This window comes from Vulpes vulpes, chromosome 6 (genome assembly GCF_048418805.1).
Source record: "Vulpes vulpes isolate BD-2025 chromosome 6, VulVul3, whole genome shotgun sequence".
Classification (NCBI taxonomy): Eukaryota; Metazoa; Chordata; class Mammalia; order Carnivora; family Canidae; genus Vulpes; species Vulpes vulpes.
In genome coordinates, this window is record NC_132785.1 from 7,561,594 (window position 1) to 7,579,831 (window position 18,238).

Genomic DNA, 18,238 nt, shown 5'->3' on the forward strand with positions numbered 1-18,238 from the left:
TGGGACTGCCAGAGGGACTCATGCAATGAGCCAATGTGAGGTGCTCTGTGCAGGCCTGGCACAAAGCAACCATGTGAACGTGACCCCTATTTTTTTCATCCTCATGTACCAGGTCAGCCAAAAGGATGGAGTTCAGAACCAAGAAAGGTCAAAAGCACTGCTGATCCCATCAGTCAGATTCTGTAGGCCCTAGTTCTGGGGCTTACCCTAAGCTGGGGAAAAGGTGGGCTTTAAAGGAATCACTTGTGGAAAGGCTAAGGGGAAGCAAGGCCACTGAGGCCAGGCTGGAGAAGATTCAGGTGCTCCTGTGAGCTTTCTTCGTGGGCTTGACCAGCAGCACTAGGACCGCGAAGCAGACTTCTGACAATAGCCCAGGAGAGCAGAATAAGGACAGTGGGTTTACTACAGGGTTTCAGGTCCTGAGGCAACGTACGAGGGGGAAGTTTCTCCCTGTGAAACCATTAGAAAAAGGAATGGACTGTCTGGGGGAGTAGGGAATAACCTGTCATTAGACGTGTCTTAAGGCTGAATGGGCAGACATTGGAGGACTCAAATGCACAACGGGGAAGCAAGCAGGACGCCTGATCCCAATTTCAGCTCCGTTCTTAACTAGCTGGGTCACTTTGGACACGTTCCGTAACCGCCCCGAGCCTCGATTTTCTCATGGCTCAATCAAGGGGGTAGGACTAGGAAATACTCAACCTCTTTCAGCTTTGAGATTTCATAATCTGGGGTGAGGCCCAGTGTCCTTTGCTTTCTTGTCAAGGTGAACCCCTCCACACCTGCCTGGCATGTGCTATCCTGGTGTTCATGCCCCAGCTGTGAGGCCCCCTGGGTCTGAAGCGTGTATTTCAGCAGGTCCGGAAAACAGAGCAGCTTGCTTTGAGTGTGACGCTTCAGGCCTCTGTACCGAGCTCTCTCTGGCATCACATTCAAACCACCGCCCCTGCCCTGGCATGAGGGAATTTCACAGAACCTTTGAGAGGCTTTTACGTCCTGTTCACTCCAAATAAATTTGGTTTTCAAGCACATGCTCCATGCACAGGTTGCTGGAAAGGCCCGACAGACCTCTTTTAGCAGTCGCTGCTTCTCTGCACCAATTTTAGTGAGAAGTTCTGAAATCCTCTTCACTTGGTGTCATGTCATAGTTTCAAACATGGACACAAATCTCCTGAGTCAAGTCAACAGTACTTAAAATAGCTGTTGACGGCTGCATTCCTCCGCTCTGCCAGCATTATATCCCCAGTCCAAGGAGACAGAGGGTTTTATTTATGGAATGAGGTCTTTGTTTACAACGTGAGCACAGCCAGGCTCCAGGAGCTCACTTCGGGTATACATCTTGGATTTATGTAGAAAACATACCTCGCCACCCTTGGATCTCTTTGGAAAGATCACAAGAAGCATTACTAATGTGACTTTCTTAGATTTCTGCTTGTAGGCATTCACGTATCTTACGAGGTACCCTGTAACATTAACTTACAATCTGTGGGGTTGATTTAGTCTTAATAAATATGTAGCCCACTTCAAGGTTGGGCTTTTGCACAAAGGGAAAACGTAAGAGCAATCCTGCCTCCCGGGAACTGGTTTCGAACATTTCATCTAAGAGGACACTTAGAAATATCTTTTGTATTTATGATCCCAATAAATATATTTTGAGAGTACTTTTTCTTTTAAAAAAAAAAAAGGTAATCCTAAAAAGAAAAAAAGGTAATCCTTTATTTATTCGAGAGAGAGAGAGAGCACGAATGGGAGAAAGGCAGAAGCAGAGAGAGTGAAAATCCCAAGCAGACTCTACGCTGAGCACAGAGCTGGACTTGGGGCTCGATCTCATGACCCTGAGATCACAACCTGAGCCAAAACTAAGAGTCAGATGCTTAACTGACTAAGCCACCCAGGTGCCCCGAGAATATCTTCTCTACACACCCATAGGAGTCATCCTTTCGAACGCTCAGGTCAGCTGTCACCCCCTCCAACATTCCTTCTATGACACTGCCCCCTCCTCCCCAATTAGTTTCCCAGACCTGCCATAACAGAGTACTGCAAGCTCTGGGAGGGCTTAAAACAGAAACCTTAATCTCTCTGGGTCCTGGAGGCCAGAAGTCCGAAATCAAGGTGCTGGCAGGGCCATCTTCCCTCCAGGAAGGAACTAGGGAAGAATCTGTTGCGTGTCTCTCCCTTCGTCTCTGGGTTTTGTTAGCAGTTCCTGGTGCTCTCTGGCTTGCAGCTACGTAGCCAAATCTCTGCTGCGTTGTCACGTGGCATTCGCTGTGTGGACCCGTCTTCTGCGTCTCTTCTGTCCTTATGAGAACACCAGTCATATTCGATAGAGCCCGCTGTAATCGAGTATGCCATTGTCCTAACCTGATTGCCTCTGCAAAGACCCCGTGTCTGAATAAAGTTATCAGGGACGAGTCATGACTTCAACATCTCTGTTCAGAGAGACCAAATTCAAACCATAAGGCCCCACCTTGGTATCCCACCTTGGGTTCTGGGCTCCTCTGCGTTTAGCACCTCTTACTGAAGTGTCTCCCAACAGTCGTCCTACTGTATTGGCATTTTCTGTTTAGTCTCGTTGACCACCAGACTGTCGCTTCATTGAAGTCTTCATTGAAGACTCAGATAATATCTTTGCAGCCAAAGTACCTTTGAGAACGTCCCAACACCTGGCAGGCGCTCAAATGTTTGTCAAAAGATATGCTTCGTCGTCACCATCATGATCCTTTATGTGTATAGAGTAGTAATAACCTATTTTATGTAAGGTTACACGAATGTTATTAGACATAAAATACGTGTTTCTCAACATCGCATGTAAGTGCTGCCATTTGTCGCGTACTTGCCATGTGCCGAACGTGATGTTAAAACATTTCCGATTTTTTTTTAATCCTGTGCAATCCTCACAAGAATATTCACACTTAAATCTGACGGCCCCCATTTTGCAGATGTTAGAAATGAGGCTTAGGAAGAGTCACCAGGAGCTGATCGCAGGCACACGTGATGGCAGACGTGGGGTCCTCACGCGTGGGTATGCTGCTTTCCCACGGACCCAGCCTGGCTCCCAGCCTGGGGAGGGAGTATGTCTGGTTATCATGTTCACACGTGCCTGAAGAAGACCCTGAAGCCCAGAGAGGTTAAGGGACCAGCCGGTCGTAGGGTCCCTCAGCTGTTGCCCAGGTCAAGTTCACCGTTTTAGAAACTGCTTTCCTTCGTTGATCATGAAATGGTCCTTAACAATACTAGAGTAAAGGAGGACAGGGGATGAGGGAAAAAAAGCATTTCCTGTAATAGTCCGTGAGCCTCACCTTCTGCGTTGTAGAAGAGCAGGGCTTGCCACCTGCAGTGGCAAACTACTGTGAGGAACCGTGTCTCCGTCCCAAATGTCCACTGAACAGAATGTCCTCACGTATCATGTGGTTTCTCTGTCCGGTGATGATGGATCATATTCTGAGGCAGCAGTTCCTCCGGAGAGAGAAGAGGAGCTTGGACGTGTTTGTCAGAGCCCCTGCAGCCCGTCAGTGGGCCCCAGCCCCTGCAGGCTTGGCATCTCCTGGCTCTGAGGTCCCATGTGGGCCTCAGGGACAAGGAAGGGGGCCCTGGGACCCTGCCAAATAAGACTCAGCCTCCTGACACAGGCCAGGCTGTGACCCAGACCCCAGGCCTCGTAACTGGGGTGTCTGCCTCCCTCCACTAACCCTGTGCCTTGGTCCTGCCACCTGGACCCTGTCTTGCTCCTTCAGCCCGAGGGCCAGCTCAGGGAACCTCCCTGGTCATGCCTTTCTCTCCGCCTCTGACCCTGTCACACTGTGGCCACACTCACTTCCACCTGCCCCGAGTCAGAACCCGGCTCAGGCCCGATGACCTGGCCACGGTGCCCCCCCACGAAGCCGGCCCGCCTGCTTTTGGGTGACACGTGACCAGGTAAGGCCAGTGCAATATAAGAGGCAGTCTTACAAGGGCTTCTGGGAAAGTTTATGCTTTTCTGATAAAAGAGGCAGACATGGGTAACACCTCTCTGCCCCTCCATTCTTCCTGCCTTGATTGAGGATGTGATGCTTGGAGCCCCAACAGCCACCTTGCTACAATGAGAAAAAGGCCAAGAGAATCTCACAGACACTGACCTACCCTACCGTCATTTGACCCAGCTGATGCCAGCAGCCATACTCCTTCAGAATTCTTGTAAATAAAGTGAAAATCCCCTTTGTGTAAAGCCATTGTTGGTCAGTCTCTGTTACTTGCACCCAGAGTATTTCTGAATACCAGCCCCGAAGCCCAGAATTGCCAGTAGACTATACTGAAAATCCAGATTCCTCTTTCCCATTAGAGACCAAATGGAGGGGCACCTGGGTGGCTTGGTTAAGCATCCAACTCTTGATTTCAGCTCCGGTCATGATCTCAGGGTTGTGGGATGGAGTAGACTCACACACGCATGCACATCCTCTCTCTCTCAAATAAAAAAAAATATAAAAAAATAAACTCTTGGGTGATGCCTGCCACTCGTGATCGCTGCCTGGGAGCAGCCCCACCGCTCGTCTTGGGCCCAAGAAGGGCCTCTTTCCTCCTGTTGTTCCCTGGGAGCCCTGCGCCCTGCCCTCTGGGCCGCACCCGTTCCCGACGCTCACAGACGACCTCTGTCCCAGAGCCTCAGCCCAGCAGAGCAGCCGCACGCACACCGAACCCAGTTGCCCCGGACAGGCCTCTGTTGCCTCTTCCAAGTGAGGTCGAGTTCTCATTTCAAATAATTGGCCTTCAGTGAGGCATTGATGGGAAAGGGCGGGAAGGGGGCCAGCCACCCCTAGGGGCAGTGGACGAATAGAGAAGGCCCCCAAGACACTGGTCGCAGTGTCGCATGCTCAGCCGATTGGAGTCCCGCAGGCCCATCAGGCTTCCCCCTGGCAGGTCTCCTCGGGAGCCCTTCTGTGAGCCTCGGTTTACACTTCTCAACTCTTCTGCTGAGTCTGGTGCCCATCCTTCGTGTTCTCCTTAAACACGGTGATTTTTCCCCAAATAGGGAACATATCACAGTTCCTGACACCAGGTCCTGGCAGCAGCAGGTGCCCAGGAAATGCCACATGAATGGATGGAAAGAAACTGTCATGCCTCTAGACTCCTGAACACAAAACCCCGACCTGCCCCTGGAAACATGCTCGTCTAATTGATAAAACACTGGGCTACGTCTGAGTCAGTGAAGCAGGATTTTTGTTTCTGGCTTTGTCGTTTGCAGTTGGGAGCAGACAGCGAGGAAGAAACGTTAGCTGAGCTCTGGCCTTGGCGCCTCTGTGCTTGCTGGCTGCGGTACAGGGGACAGCGGGACGGGGCTGCGGGCTTCGAAATAAATAACCCTTTCTCTTGCTCGAGTACAATTTCTGAAAGTTCTACTCTACACTTAATTGGATTCTTTCTTGCTGCAACTTAAGCCTTCTTCCTCCTTTCCCTGAGTGGAATTATAACTCATTATCTCTGAAGTTCACAGGGGCAGCTTTTCTAAGCAAGACAAGGAACTGACTCTTAGAGCTTCGCACTCTCTTCTTCACCTTTGTCTTCCTGAGCCTGTGTCTTTCTCAGACTCTCAAAAATTGTGCATTTGCTTTAATGAGTTAGTACATAGCAGGTTCCTGTGCTATTTGGGAAAACAATTTCCATCTGTTCATATATTGTTAAAAAGTAATGGGTTCTTATTTAAAAAAAAAAAAAAAAGGAAAAGTCTAATCCTTCCCTCCTTCCTCCTCTCTAATACTGAATCTCAGATCCTTTGAGGTCCAACATAATTTAAGTGTTAATTCTTTTCTAAGCTCTTTTCAAGCTACTGCACTCACCATGCAGATTTCATTAAACCTCAGCGTCTCTTCATATTGATGTCTCGGAAAAAAGCAAAGTAACTCTTGCTCTCCATGAAAATATTTTGCTCAAGAGTAGTGTCTTTTGTCCCATTTCTAAAGATGTACTTATTTGTTTGGCCTCCAAAAAAGAAAACAGAAGTCTGTTACAACTAAAAGAGAATGCAAGCGCCGGGCTCCTCATCTCATTTTGCGGGGAAACATCTGGTTATTGTAGGTTCACAGGGTTCGCTGTCCCGAGTGGTCGCAGCCTTCAATCACCCTGTGTCTGCAAACAACCGGGAGGGCCCGGCCAAGCAAGAAACAGACGAATCTTATGCACAGAATGAGATTAAAGGCATGCGCATGCCAATATTTCTATCTCTAATCTATTCAAGACACCTTGAAAGCCTGTCTGTTGCTTCAGGGATAAGGACACCAAAAAACAGTCTGTTCTGGAACTTCCCCTTTAGACTTGGCACCTGGATCAGAAGGCTACATCTTGGGGCGTCTGGGTGACTCAGTGGGTTAAGCATCTGCCTTCCTTTCAGGTTGTGATCCCAGGGTCTTGGGATGAGCCCCTCATACTGGCTCGTTGAGCATCTGCCTTTGGCTCAGGTATCATCCCAGAGTTCTGGGGTCAAGCCCACATGGGGCTCTCTGCTTGGAGCCTGCCTATGCCTCTGCCTCTCTCTGGGTGTCTCTCATGAATAAATAAACCAAATCTTTAAAAAAAAAATTAAAGTAAAAAAAAAATAGTCAAAAGAGACATGTCTACATTTGGAGCCAGAGACCCAGGCCCTGGTGCTGACTGTGCCATTTATTTGTGATGTTGAGGATTCCATTCAACTGCTTTATGCCTCAATCTCTTTATCTGTCAAATGAGGATAAGACCTGTGAAACTTTATGAGGATTTTAAATGAATAACCAAAGTGTGAATCTTGTCTCTGTCACTTCCCGGCTTTTTATGGCTTCTGTATATCACTTGTTTTGAGCACTGTCAGCACAGAATCCTGGAATACTAGTGCCCCGAGAGATTATCCCATGTTACAAATGAAGAAACTGAGAACCATAATTACAGAGGAAGTACCTAGAATGTCAAGGTGACTCCTTTGAATGAGAATGCTTATTTGGCATTTATATTTACGTGGTTTTTTTTTTCTAAACAAAACCAAAACTGGGGGTAAAAAAAACCACCTCATTTTATTGAAGTCATGCTGGTACACTCTCAATTAGATGGATTTCCTAAGAAATGGGACAGCCATCCTCTTGGGGTTATAGATCTAGGATCACCCTGCTTATTCTGTTCAACCCAGAGGAAGAGTGGAAACATCCAGGATATAGAGGAAGGCTATCCCTAAGCCTTTTCCCAGAACTGGGAAGTTTTTACCGGTGCTTCCTGTGCTCTGGAGTGTCTTAGTAAACAAAGGGTGTCTCTGCCTCTGGCTTCTCCCACCTTTCAGCACAGGTAAGCAGAGTGAGGCCATGCCTGGGCCGAGGCAGAGGCTGACCTTGGGAGCCACAGATCAGAGGGGCCGGGAGGGAGGATTGGGAGTGATGGAGGAAGAAGAGGAGGTGGAGGAGGAGGAGGAGGGAGAAAAGATAAGAGACTGAGAAAAGAAAAGGGAGTTTATTGCTGAGGAGTAGCGGAGGGCTCACCGTGACTACTCCTGGTGGCATCTGTGCTACCGTGTGTCTACTGAGAACCAGGGAGAGTGTCTGCTTTCTGCAAACAGAAACGCTCCTTAGACACTCAGTACAATCTTCTAACAGTCCCTGCTTGCAAATAAATCTTACTTATTCAGGAAAAGAAAATCCTCGTATATCACCATTGAAATCACTTGTTTCATTACCACACTAAAAAAAAAAAAAAAAAAAAAAAACAATGCATTGGTTATATTGGAAAACCCATTCTTTTTGCCCCCCCATTTTTTATACAGAGCGTAAATTTGTTTTTTGTTTTTTGTTTTTTTTTTTTATAGCAGGGCATAAAGATTTCAGGAAGGTTGGTCAATTATTTATTTGTTGATTGAATTACAGGAAGAAAGTGTGATTATCCAGTGGAATGCAGAAATGTATGCAATTAATCCTGTGCCTGCGTGTACTTACCCGGGCCATCGTAATCACTCTTTGTTTTTTTTTTTTTATTTCCCGGGGGAAATAGGTGAGGTTGGACCTGAATGCATCATTATAAAGTATGCACATATAAATTGAACTTTTCCAAATCTAGGTCACTTGAATAAGAAGGCTCTTTTGATAAAAACAGACTGACAATTAGATTCACAGGGTACTTCAATGTTAAATGATATTCTTCCCACATTCTGGGTCATAAGGCAGCCTAAACACCACACCGATGTTAAGAAACAGAAAATCATATTTGCAACAATAGCAAAGCTTCATGGTGCATGGTTTCCACTTTAATGTGCTGTGTTCCATTATGCCACGTTAATGTTTTAAGTAATATAATTTCCCTTTCATGTAGTTTTAAGTTCATCTTTTATTTTCTCTTTACCTTTCTGGAATAGCTTTCTATAATGCTACATCTTATGGCAGGAGAAATTCCTTAAAAAAAAAAAAAAAAAGTATAAAGTCGAACAATCCTTGCAGGAAAACAGCAAAAATAACAATGAAAATTGATTTTAGACCAAATGTTATCTTGTGTACTTCACAGACTCAATCTGTGTCCCAGGCTTTGATCCAGGCCTCAACATGATGACTGGGATCACCCCCATTAACCCAATGATACCAGGCCTGGGGCTGGTGCCACCCCCGCCGCCAACAGAAGTGGCTGTCGTCAAAGAAATAATCCACTGCAAAAGTTGTACTCTTTTCCCTCAGAATCCAAGTAAGTGATACCTATGGAAAATATCTGCTCGTCCATTTAAATTTATTTCTTTTCTCTTTTTTTTTTTAATGTAGCATTGCATGCGCTTTCAAAATTCTTCCGCATGGATGCACAAGTGGGGATCCATTCTACATAAGGCTTCTGTCTCTAGATTAGCACAAATGTCTGGGGATGTGTCCATGTGTTCTATCCAGGAGCTGAATTGACACCATGAAGGCAGTATGTGTGGTGTGGGGATATATAATCCGGCATTAAGAATCTTTCTGCATGCAACAAAGTCTAGCATTTGCTGCAAAACATAGTGTGAAACACGTGAGCATTTCCATCCATCTTCACAAATGTGGGAGAAAAGCTCTGAAATGTGCTTTGCTAGATGGAAAATTGAATTAATTTGGCAGTTAGCAATTTTGGGGGGAGCCCACATCTCAGAGTTTCTGGGCCAAATTGCATTTGCTTGAAGGAAACGTACATTTGATAAAATAAATGAGCCAGAATTTTTTTTTTTAATTTAGTCTCAGATACTAAGTTTATGGGCTTAAATAGCTAGAATTTTTTTTTATTCATATTAATCAGTGTTGCCTTTTTGAAGTGGACTTTTCAGGAGATTGCTTTAGTAATCTACATATAAACTAGGTAAAATGTTGTGACAGTGTACGTTTTATCTTTTCCTACAGCCTCCCCCAAATGTAATCGTTGGCTCATTTAAATGTGAATTTTTGAAAAAAGTGTTGTTTTCAGGCCCAGTGTTTCCCAGCCGAGCAAGTACTGCGCGCGCTTGCGGGTTGTGTTCCCTGCCTCTGCCTTGCGGATCCATTATCCCGCAGCAAGACAAAGCAGATAACAAGCCCAAGTTTTCCATCATGTTGTCATTTCATCATGCTTTGTACTTTGTGAAGTCTCCCCCCCCCCCCGACACGCACACACACCCCATTTTCTGGGGTGCTGTATTATGAAGGAGAAATGAAATTATGCTAACATTTGCTTTATCTTTGCTCATGGTCAAGCATAGACACTCTGTGTAGAAAGGCACCCAGAAAGTAAGGGTTGGGAGGAGGAGGGGAGAGGGGGGGAAAACAAGACAGCTCCCATCAGTGGAAGTGGGTGTAGAAATTTCTCGTGACTCCGAGTGGAAAGTTCCTCTGTCAGCTGCACTTCCATGGGGGGAACCGGGAGGAGCGCAGAGAAATAAAAGGCACACCCCTCTGTTTTGTTGTGATTATTAGATCTTCCACCTCCTTCCACACGAGAACGACCTCCTGGGTGTAAGACCGTGTTTGTCGGAGGATTACCAGAAAATGCTACTGAGGAAATTATTCAAGAAGTCTTTGAGCAGTGCGGTGATATTACAGCAATTCGGAAAAGCAAGAAGAATTTTTGTCACATTCGCTTTGCAGAGGAATTCATGGTTGATAAAGCCATTTACCTTTCTGGTACTTTGCATTACATAAGGGGTTTTCTAGGCATTTTGTGATGTTTTGTGATGTTAATACGAGCTTATTCCCTTTCGCCTCAACTGGCACAATGAAGTCCTCACAGTTGGGGCTGGAAAAGGAGGAACTCTGGTCTTTTCCCTTGGCTTCCAGAAGCTCTAATGTTAAGTCTGTGAGTGTACGTCGTGGCAGGAAGGGTTTCCCACCACCAGCCTTCAGGAATTCCGTCGAGGTTCTAATTAATGTTCTCAAGTGCTTATTAGATGAAAACCAATATTATGAATACTGAGGGCCATCATTATTATTGGATGTAATTCCCTGGGGGAATAAAGTACTCTCTCAGCATGATTTCAGTTTTTCAGAAGTGGTTCACTTTCTAGACCCCAGGGTATCGAATCAAGATCGTTCCCGTGCAGAAAGTACCCGGTGGGCCTCAGGGGAAGGCCCGCTATCACTGCCCAAGGAAGGCCTAGTACGTTTGCAGTGGTAACGCCTGCCCTGTGATACCTGCTTCTTTGGTGCCAATTGAGAGGGGGGGGCGGTTTGCAGATGTTAAAATTAGACCCCGTGCTGCGGGCGGGTGTCGGAGCGAGTGACCAGAGGCTGTCATCGAGGCCTCTGCCAGATCTAAGAACTATAGATCTGGTAATGGGATGTGGTTTTAGGGAGATGCGTGCTTAGATTCAACACCTTGCTGTCCTCTCACAAGGCTCTCCTTCTGTGTGCCTCAGTCTATCACTCTGCACACTCACTGCCTATTTCTGAGGCCAAGCCAATGAGGGGAGGGGAGAAAAAAAGAGGGGAAAAAAGCAATATATATATATATATATATATATATATATATGTATGTATATATATATAGAATCCAACTGCCAGGCTTACTTAATTTCTGCAGGCCACTCCTCCTGCCATGGAATTTCTTTGCAAACCTCAGGAGCTGGGGTTATTCCAACACCAATCACTGCAACTTTCATGAGCCTGGGTAGCGACATGGAGAACCTTAAAACCCTTATTCCAATAAAACCTTACAAAGTGGGTGGGCCAGTGGAATCTGAAAGCATTCTAAAATAGAGAAGGAAGACGAAACATAGAAGAAAGACTTTACAACACACAAATAGCTCTGTGTTTTACTTTTCATGTGTTCCTGGGCCTTAGCATCAGAGGAATCTGTAACACAGCCAGGGACTCTGTGGAGTGGTGGCGATGGGTCTCACGTGCCTTGGGCAAGATAACCTCTCTCTGGCCTCCATTTTCTCATCTGCAAAATTGAGGGAGTAACAGTAGAAACTCATAGAATGATTACGAGGAATGAATCAAAATAATGGATATTAAGTGCTTGGCAGGGCACCTGCAACAATAGGAACCATTCAGCAAATGGTTGTTTTTAACACAAATATCCTGAAGATGGTAAAAGAAGGACCGATTCTTGTGCCTCCCAGACCTGCCCGGGGAACGTGGGCTGTATCCACAGCTCTACCCGTAAACAATTGCTTTGTTCCACCTGGGTTAGAGGAGATCCAAAGTGCCTTTCAACTCCAACATAACCCAACGTTTAGACCCAATCAGGAACCCCATGAGACACTGGCCAAAGATGAACAGGCCCAAATTTAGGCACATGGAAGGTACTCCTCTATTTTTATCCCTTGATGCCCCGCTTTTCCCACTCGGGTCCTGCTTGTGAGCCAGGCACCTGCTTGCCCCTTGCTCTGCCCCTGGGCAGCAGGAGGAGCCCGCAGCAGAGGCCTCACCTCCAGCCTCCCTGCCTAAAGGCACAGGGGTCCCCCCAGCTCCGTCTCGGCCACCCTAGGGAGGTTGCACACCAGTCCGGGGAAGATCTGAAAGGCTGATTAACTAGAGGGGCAGGAGGGAAGGGAGGCTGCCCCTCCTGTGTGTGAGCGCCTGCAAACCCAGGCCCAGCTGGAAGGCCTAATTTAGGACCGCGTTCACATTTGAAGGCCAAGCTAATTTTAGATTTAGCCTCATCAGGATCTCTTTTAAGGCCTTAATGATGATGTTTTGGTGAAAGAGAGGGTACTTTTTGGAACCAGAAATATCTGAAAAGTGATGCTCTGGACGTGAGCAGAAGAAAGACACTGGGCCAGTTTAGGGCCACAGTGGCCAGTCTTAGGCACTGTTGCCTCCTCAGCTATTAAGTATGTATATCTTGGCCTGCTGACTCGTTAAGTTTCTAGGGCCCAGAACCAAGATACACTCTGCTTTAGCATGAATTCCACTCCTATGCGATCCAGTGTTTGCGGTTTGGGTAGGTATTGTTCTACCTTCCCATTCTTAGAGAACACCATTTAAACCCAGGAGTGAGAAGGGCGAAACAGGAATCAGATGTGAGATCTGCTTTGTATTTGTACCTTCCCAAAGGTGTGAGGCGCCCTACAGGGAAGAAGTCAGCCTCTGCGGGGGTTTTCAGCGGAGTTTCAACCCAAATGCCAAGATAATGCATTGAAATGTACCACGGAGATCTCGAACATCGGTGTAGTACAGCCTAGCATTTCACCCTGGTACCTCATTTGCAAAGCCCCTACACAGCAAAAGTGCTCATTTTGCTCTTTCCTCTGGCAGCCCCGACAGCTGTGATCCTGCTGGGACCTGAATTTATGTTTTTAAAATCTGAGTACCCCAAACTAAAGAGCAGCCTCAAAGCCAAGTCTTCTCCATTTGAAGTTAGGCTGGCTGTCTGGTTTCAGTTGTGTTCGGGTTGATTTCTCAGATCCAGTTTTTGCACATCATCGTTATAAGTTGGGTACCTCGCAGTAAATCCCCCAAAGATTTCCAGGCCCATTTTTTTTTTCGGTCTAGCTCTGCGCTCTTGCACAGGCTCCTGTGGCCTTCAAAGATTGCGTGGACAATTTGTGCGGTGCTGCATGCCAGATGAGGTGCTGCAGGGCTAGGAGGAAGGCAGCAGTGAGGCCTCTTGATTGAAGGTAAAATATTCTCCTGTGTGCCCCAGAGGATAAGTGGAAATAAAACAGCATTGCAAAATTGCCTCAGTAATTGTGGCTTTTGCAGCTGCCGAGAGAGAATTGAGCAGCATTTTCTAGGGGAATGAAGCAATAATCTGCGAGTGAGGTGTTACGGAATTTACTTTGTAGATCCTTTTAAATATCATAGATATTCTTTATTTACTCCTACCTGCCTTTTTTCTACAAAGAATTTAAGAGCACTTCTACAACAGAGTTCCTGTAAATTGAAAATCTAACACCAAGGCCATAGAAACGCAGAGAGGGGAAGAGGGGGTCAGGGGAGGAAGCGATATACAACATGCCGAATTTGTTCCTGAGCTTCCTGGAAGCCAGAGGGAAGAAGGAAAGAGTGACAATAAGTGACCTGGCTCTTGAGGTCCCCCTCTTAGTCACGCTGGCTTGCAAAGTGGGTAGGTGACGGGCTGAGACACCTCCCAGAAGCAAGTTTATCTCCAAAGCCTCTAATAAGCTGAAGTTGGCAGTGGTTCCACATCCCTGGGGAGGAGGGTAATCGCTTCCCACCTCCTCTGGGGACAATGCAGTGCCCTTCATCTGGGGAAAAAAAATGGAATTAAGCGAAAGCTCCCCCAGTGTGGCTTGAGGGGCCTGGATGATGCTGGTGAGGTTGTGACAGGTCAGGCCTTTCCGTGGCTTTCAGGTTACCGGATGCGGCTAGGGTCCAGCACGGACAAGAAGGACTCGGGGCGCCTGCACGTGGACTTCGCGCAGGCCAGGGACGACTTCTACGAGTGGGAGTGCAAGCAGCGGATGCGCGCGCGCGAGGAGCGGCACCGGCGCAAGCTGGAGGAGGACCGGCTGCGGCCGCCCTCGCCACCTGCCATCATGCACTACTCGGAGCACGAGGCGGCGCTGCTGGCCGACAAGCTGAAAGGTAAGGGGGGGTCGGGGGGGGGCGCTCAGCGGTTCAGGCCGCCTGCGGCCCGGGGCGTGACCCTGGAGACCCGGGATCGAGTCCCACGTCGGGCTCCCTGCATGGAACCTGCTTCTCCCTCTGCATGTGTCTCTGCATCTCTCTCTCTCTCTGTCTCTCATGCATAAATAAATAAAATTTAAAAATAAAAAAAAAAGCTAAGGGGCCTCCCCTCGCCAGCCCCCGTGCATCCCTGGCGGACTTCGTGCAGGCGGCGGCACCTGCCAGCGGGGGACACCGGGGCTGCTCGCGATGCAGCCCCCACCCCCACCCCCATCCCCGCCCCGAGGTGCTCCCGGTGCACGCGGTTCGTGGGCCGCGGGGTGGAGGAGTCCCAGCCGCAGCAGCCCCGGAGCAGGTGCCTGTCGGCGCGCGCATGCGCGTTGAAGGGGCGAGGCTCGCGCATCCCGCGGGCGGGCAGGTGCAGGTGCGCCCCCCGCCGCTGGACTTCACACCTCTCCGCCAAGCCTCGCATCACGCACGTGGGAAGCGGCGCTGGGCTCGTCTGTGCACGGTGCGAGAGGAATGTGGACAAAGCATCCCTGCCTCCAGAATAGTTAGGAACCAAAATGAGACTAGTTCAGGTCTTTAAAGGTGGCTGTGGGCCTCTCGCATGTTTGATGCTGGGGAAGGAGGGAATAGGGGCGTAGGGGGGCTTCAGTACCTGCCCCAGTGAACTGCAGACGATTGCAAAGGGGCCCCGCTTGAACTCAGGATCACGCATAGGTGTGAACTCTTCTCCCATTGTTGATCAGTTGTGTCATCTGAGCAGCCTCTGTATTTCCAGGCAAATGACCGTCAGGCCTTCCTCAGGTCGTTGGGCATGGCAGATTTTATTATTTTTTTTAAAGGATTTTATTTATTCATCCATGAGAAACCCAGAGAGCGAGACAGAGACATAGGCAGAGGGAAAAGCGGGCTCCATGCAGGGATCCGATCTTAGGACTCCAGGATCACGTCCTGAGCCAAAGGCAGACGCTCAACCAATGAGCCACCCAGGGCACTGGCAGGTTTTAATGAGAGAACACAGGTTACAGCAGCTGGTCTCACCCAGGGGTCTTGGGTCAGTGATTAAGTGTAGTACAAAGCCAGTGGCATGAGTGTCCCCCAACAGAGGAGCAATGTGCTTTGGGACCACAGGGGCAAGTGTTGATGATGGTATCAAAAAAATCTTCACAGAGGAGAACTGTGCATGTTAAACAAGATTTTTCTTTCCCAGGAGAAGGGCTGAAAGACATTGGGGTCAGAGGCAGGAGCCCCAGGAAAAAGAACAAAAGGAAGCAGAGGGGGAACTTGGCAAAAGTGGAGAAATGCAAGTGGCCTGCTCCACAGCCCATGTGAGAGCTGCATGCATGGAGCTTTATAGAGCAAGGTGGAGCTGGAAAAGCAGTCCAGGGCCAGATAGTAGAGCCCTGAAGGCTGCCTCTGGATTTGGGGTTTATTCCATAAGCAGTGGAGAAGCCATTAAAGATTTCTTATCAGAAGAGGGATGTGATTGATCTTGGAGTGTTTTAGAGCATAGCTAGTATATATTGCTGGCAGTGTGTAAAGCGGATTGGATGTTTTCACTAAATGAAATGTGTGAAAGCTGCCCAAAACCTATTTTAGGAGGATAGGAGGTCGGCATTCTGTTTCTTTAAAAGAGAATTCTTTAAAAGAGGATTCTTTTCAGAAGGACTTCTGCTTCTAACCCTCATCCCCTGTTCAGGCGTTGGGAGTCCCTAATGACCTGCTGCTGTGGCTGAAATGCCCCCCTGTGACTACTGAGGGCTTGCTTGCTTTTTTTTTTTTTTTTTTTTTTTTTTTTTTTTTTTTTGCCAATGGTGTGTGTTCCGCTGCTCAGGGAAGGCCTGTCTTACAGGCATAAATATATAGGCCATGGGTGTTCCTCTAACAAAAAGCCCACAAAAGGCAAATACAGGCATCATCTCCCTTTTCCACTCAGGCTACAAATCATAAGGAGTGGCCAGAATGAGAACGAGCAACACCCTCAACCAGGATTGTTGGTTTTGGAACAAATAGCTTTTTCTTTAATATCCTGTACATTGTGCATTATCCACTTGTGTGCTACGCTTAGATGTGACGAAAACTAGCGTCTTGGTTCTGTGACCTCTTGGAGGGATTTCAAAAAAGTTTGGCACCTTCCTATTCTTTTTGAAGAAGCCAGCACAGAAATGTCTTTGCACGTCAGAGGAACATGGCATTGCCTTTCCCGTTAGAGGATCACAGATTGGGATGTCAATTGGGTGAAGTAATTTGCAAGCTCTGCCATTTCAAAAATATATATTTATATAGATGAGTATAATTTGCAGAATTTAGGAGCTGCACCTTTGCCAAGTACTGTGTGATCCCTTGAGAGAACAGATTGGAAAATTTAATAGATGGCAGTTACAGTAGAATGAACTAGCTGGGGATACATCTCAGGCAACCAGTCAGGTAATATCAAGCTTGACAATTTCAACCCAAGCACAGAGTTTGGAATATAAACAGCATTTAATTGCTTGGGAAATTGGCCGCCTCAGAGAGGAAATCCAGTCCGTGCTCCTTATAACGCTGCAAAGCCAGACAGGAGGGACCGAGGAAACTGCTCCCCTGAAAATGATTTCATTGATGTGGAGATAAAAAAAAAAAAAGTGGAGTCAAAAATCCAAGGTAAGGAAGCCTGGGTAAAAGAGAAGATGGAAATATGATCCGAAAATACCTAATTGGATTTGATTTTTTCCCCTCCCCTGAGAGATCATGCTATCTTAGGTTTCTTTTTTTTTTTAATTTTTTTTTAAATTTTTATTTACTTATGATAGTCACAGAGAGAGAGAGAGAGAGAGAGGCAGAGACACAGGCAGAGGGAGAAGCAGGCTCCATGCACCAGGAGCCCGATGCGGGACTCGATCCCGGGTCTCCAGGATCACGCCCTGGGCCAAAGGCAGGCGCCAAACCGCTGCGCCACCCAGGGATCCCTATCTTAGGTTTCTTACAAACATTTTCCCCCATTTTACATTGCACTGTGTATTCTTGAAGTTTTCTTACTGACAATCAGCTCTGTCTAGCAAAATCTGCACAAGCCAACTCTTCATCACGACCCACAAGGCCCTCGACATCCTGCCCGGTGTTAAAAGTATGCACATAGTATGTGCTTAATTCTTTTCTCTCTTCCTCAGTGATTTGGATCTTTGAGCACGTTGCATTTCTGGCCACTGGTGCCACCAGACATGATTAGAGATCCAGGGGAGTAGTGATGCACGTGGCCATCATTCCACAAATATTTGGGGAGCCCTTTACCATATATCTGAGACTGTGCTAATAAGCACTGTGCGGGGAGATGACAGCATGAGAGCCTCTGCCTCATGGAGTTTAGGCTTCTGGAGTGGTAGAGGCAATTAGAAAGCACCACGTACTTCCCACCATCGGGAAAACCCAGCTGGCCAGCGACAGGGTCAGGGGGCAGATCTTCTGAGACCAGGTGACTCCAGGCCCAGTGGCCACTGGGCCTTCTCGAAGGCAGAGGAAACGTCAAGCTGTAATTGTGTAGTGTCTAAGACAGCGTCTGTTACGTTACTACAAATTCTAAAAAAGAAAATTAGCAGGCACCCTGCTGATTAAATAGACATTGTTCTGAGACAATTCAACTTAATGAAGACTGACTGGGAAGTAACTGCTCACAGACCCAAAGTTTATAGCATGGCTTTGAGAAAGTGAGAAGGAGCTCAATAACACCATAATTACACTTTATTGGAAACAGTAGCACCAGGCAGATGAGATAATGAATTTCAGTGTGTCTAACACAGACCATCCACCCCTGGAGGAACCCTGTGTTTGGACTGTGGAAGGAAGAGATTGATTAGACGGTGAGAAAGATTATATCCTAATTCACTGGAGATTTCTCCTGGCAAGAGCATTTAAAAGTTTTTGTGTACTTTTTCCCCCTTTGGAAAGCTGCACATAATCTTTCATTATGTGATGAATGAAGAGTTTCTCTCTGCATCAGGTGAAGTTTTGACAGAGCTTTGAAGCAGTGCCCTTGGGATCCCCTGGTGTGTCATCATGAATTCAGTTCTCCTGGGATCCGCATTCATAATTTCCGGAGGGCTAGACTCTGATTTGCATACAGAGTGGCCCAGTGTCAGCCTGCCAGAGGGAGAAAGGGGTGGAAGTGGTGCTGGCATTTTGCTGAGACGGTTGTCAATATTTATGGTTCCCAGAAAGTAAAAATCAATAATGCTGTAAGCCAAGTGGAAGTTCCATTA

At 47.3% G+C, this 18,238-nt stretch overlaps 1 protein-coding gene across 3 annotated transcripts in view; it reads left to right on the forward strand.

Annotated features, from left to right (window-relative positions):
• ENOX1 (ecto-NOX disulfide-thiol exchanger 1) overlaps positions 1-18,238 on the forward strand; it is a 275,313-nt gene that overhangs the window by 109,441 nt on the left and 147,634 nt on the right. For all 3 annotated transcript variants that reach the window (XM_026009602.2, XM_026009603.2, XM_072760625.1), the window contains 3 exons: positions 8,482-8,655; positions 9,879-10,085; positions 13,722-13,955. In XM_026009602.2, coding sequence (XP_025865387.2) covers positions 8,482-8,655; positions 9,879-10,085; positions 13,722-13,955 — 615 coding nt within the window. The remainder of the gene's footprint in view (positions 1-8,481; positions 8,656-9,878; positions 10,086-13,721; positions 13,956-18,238) is intronic.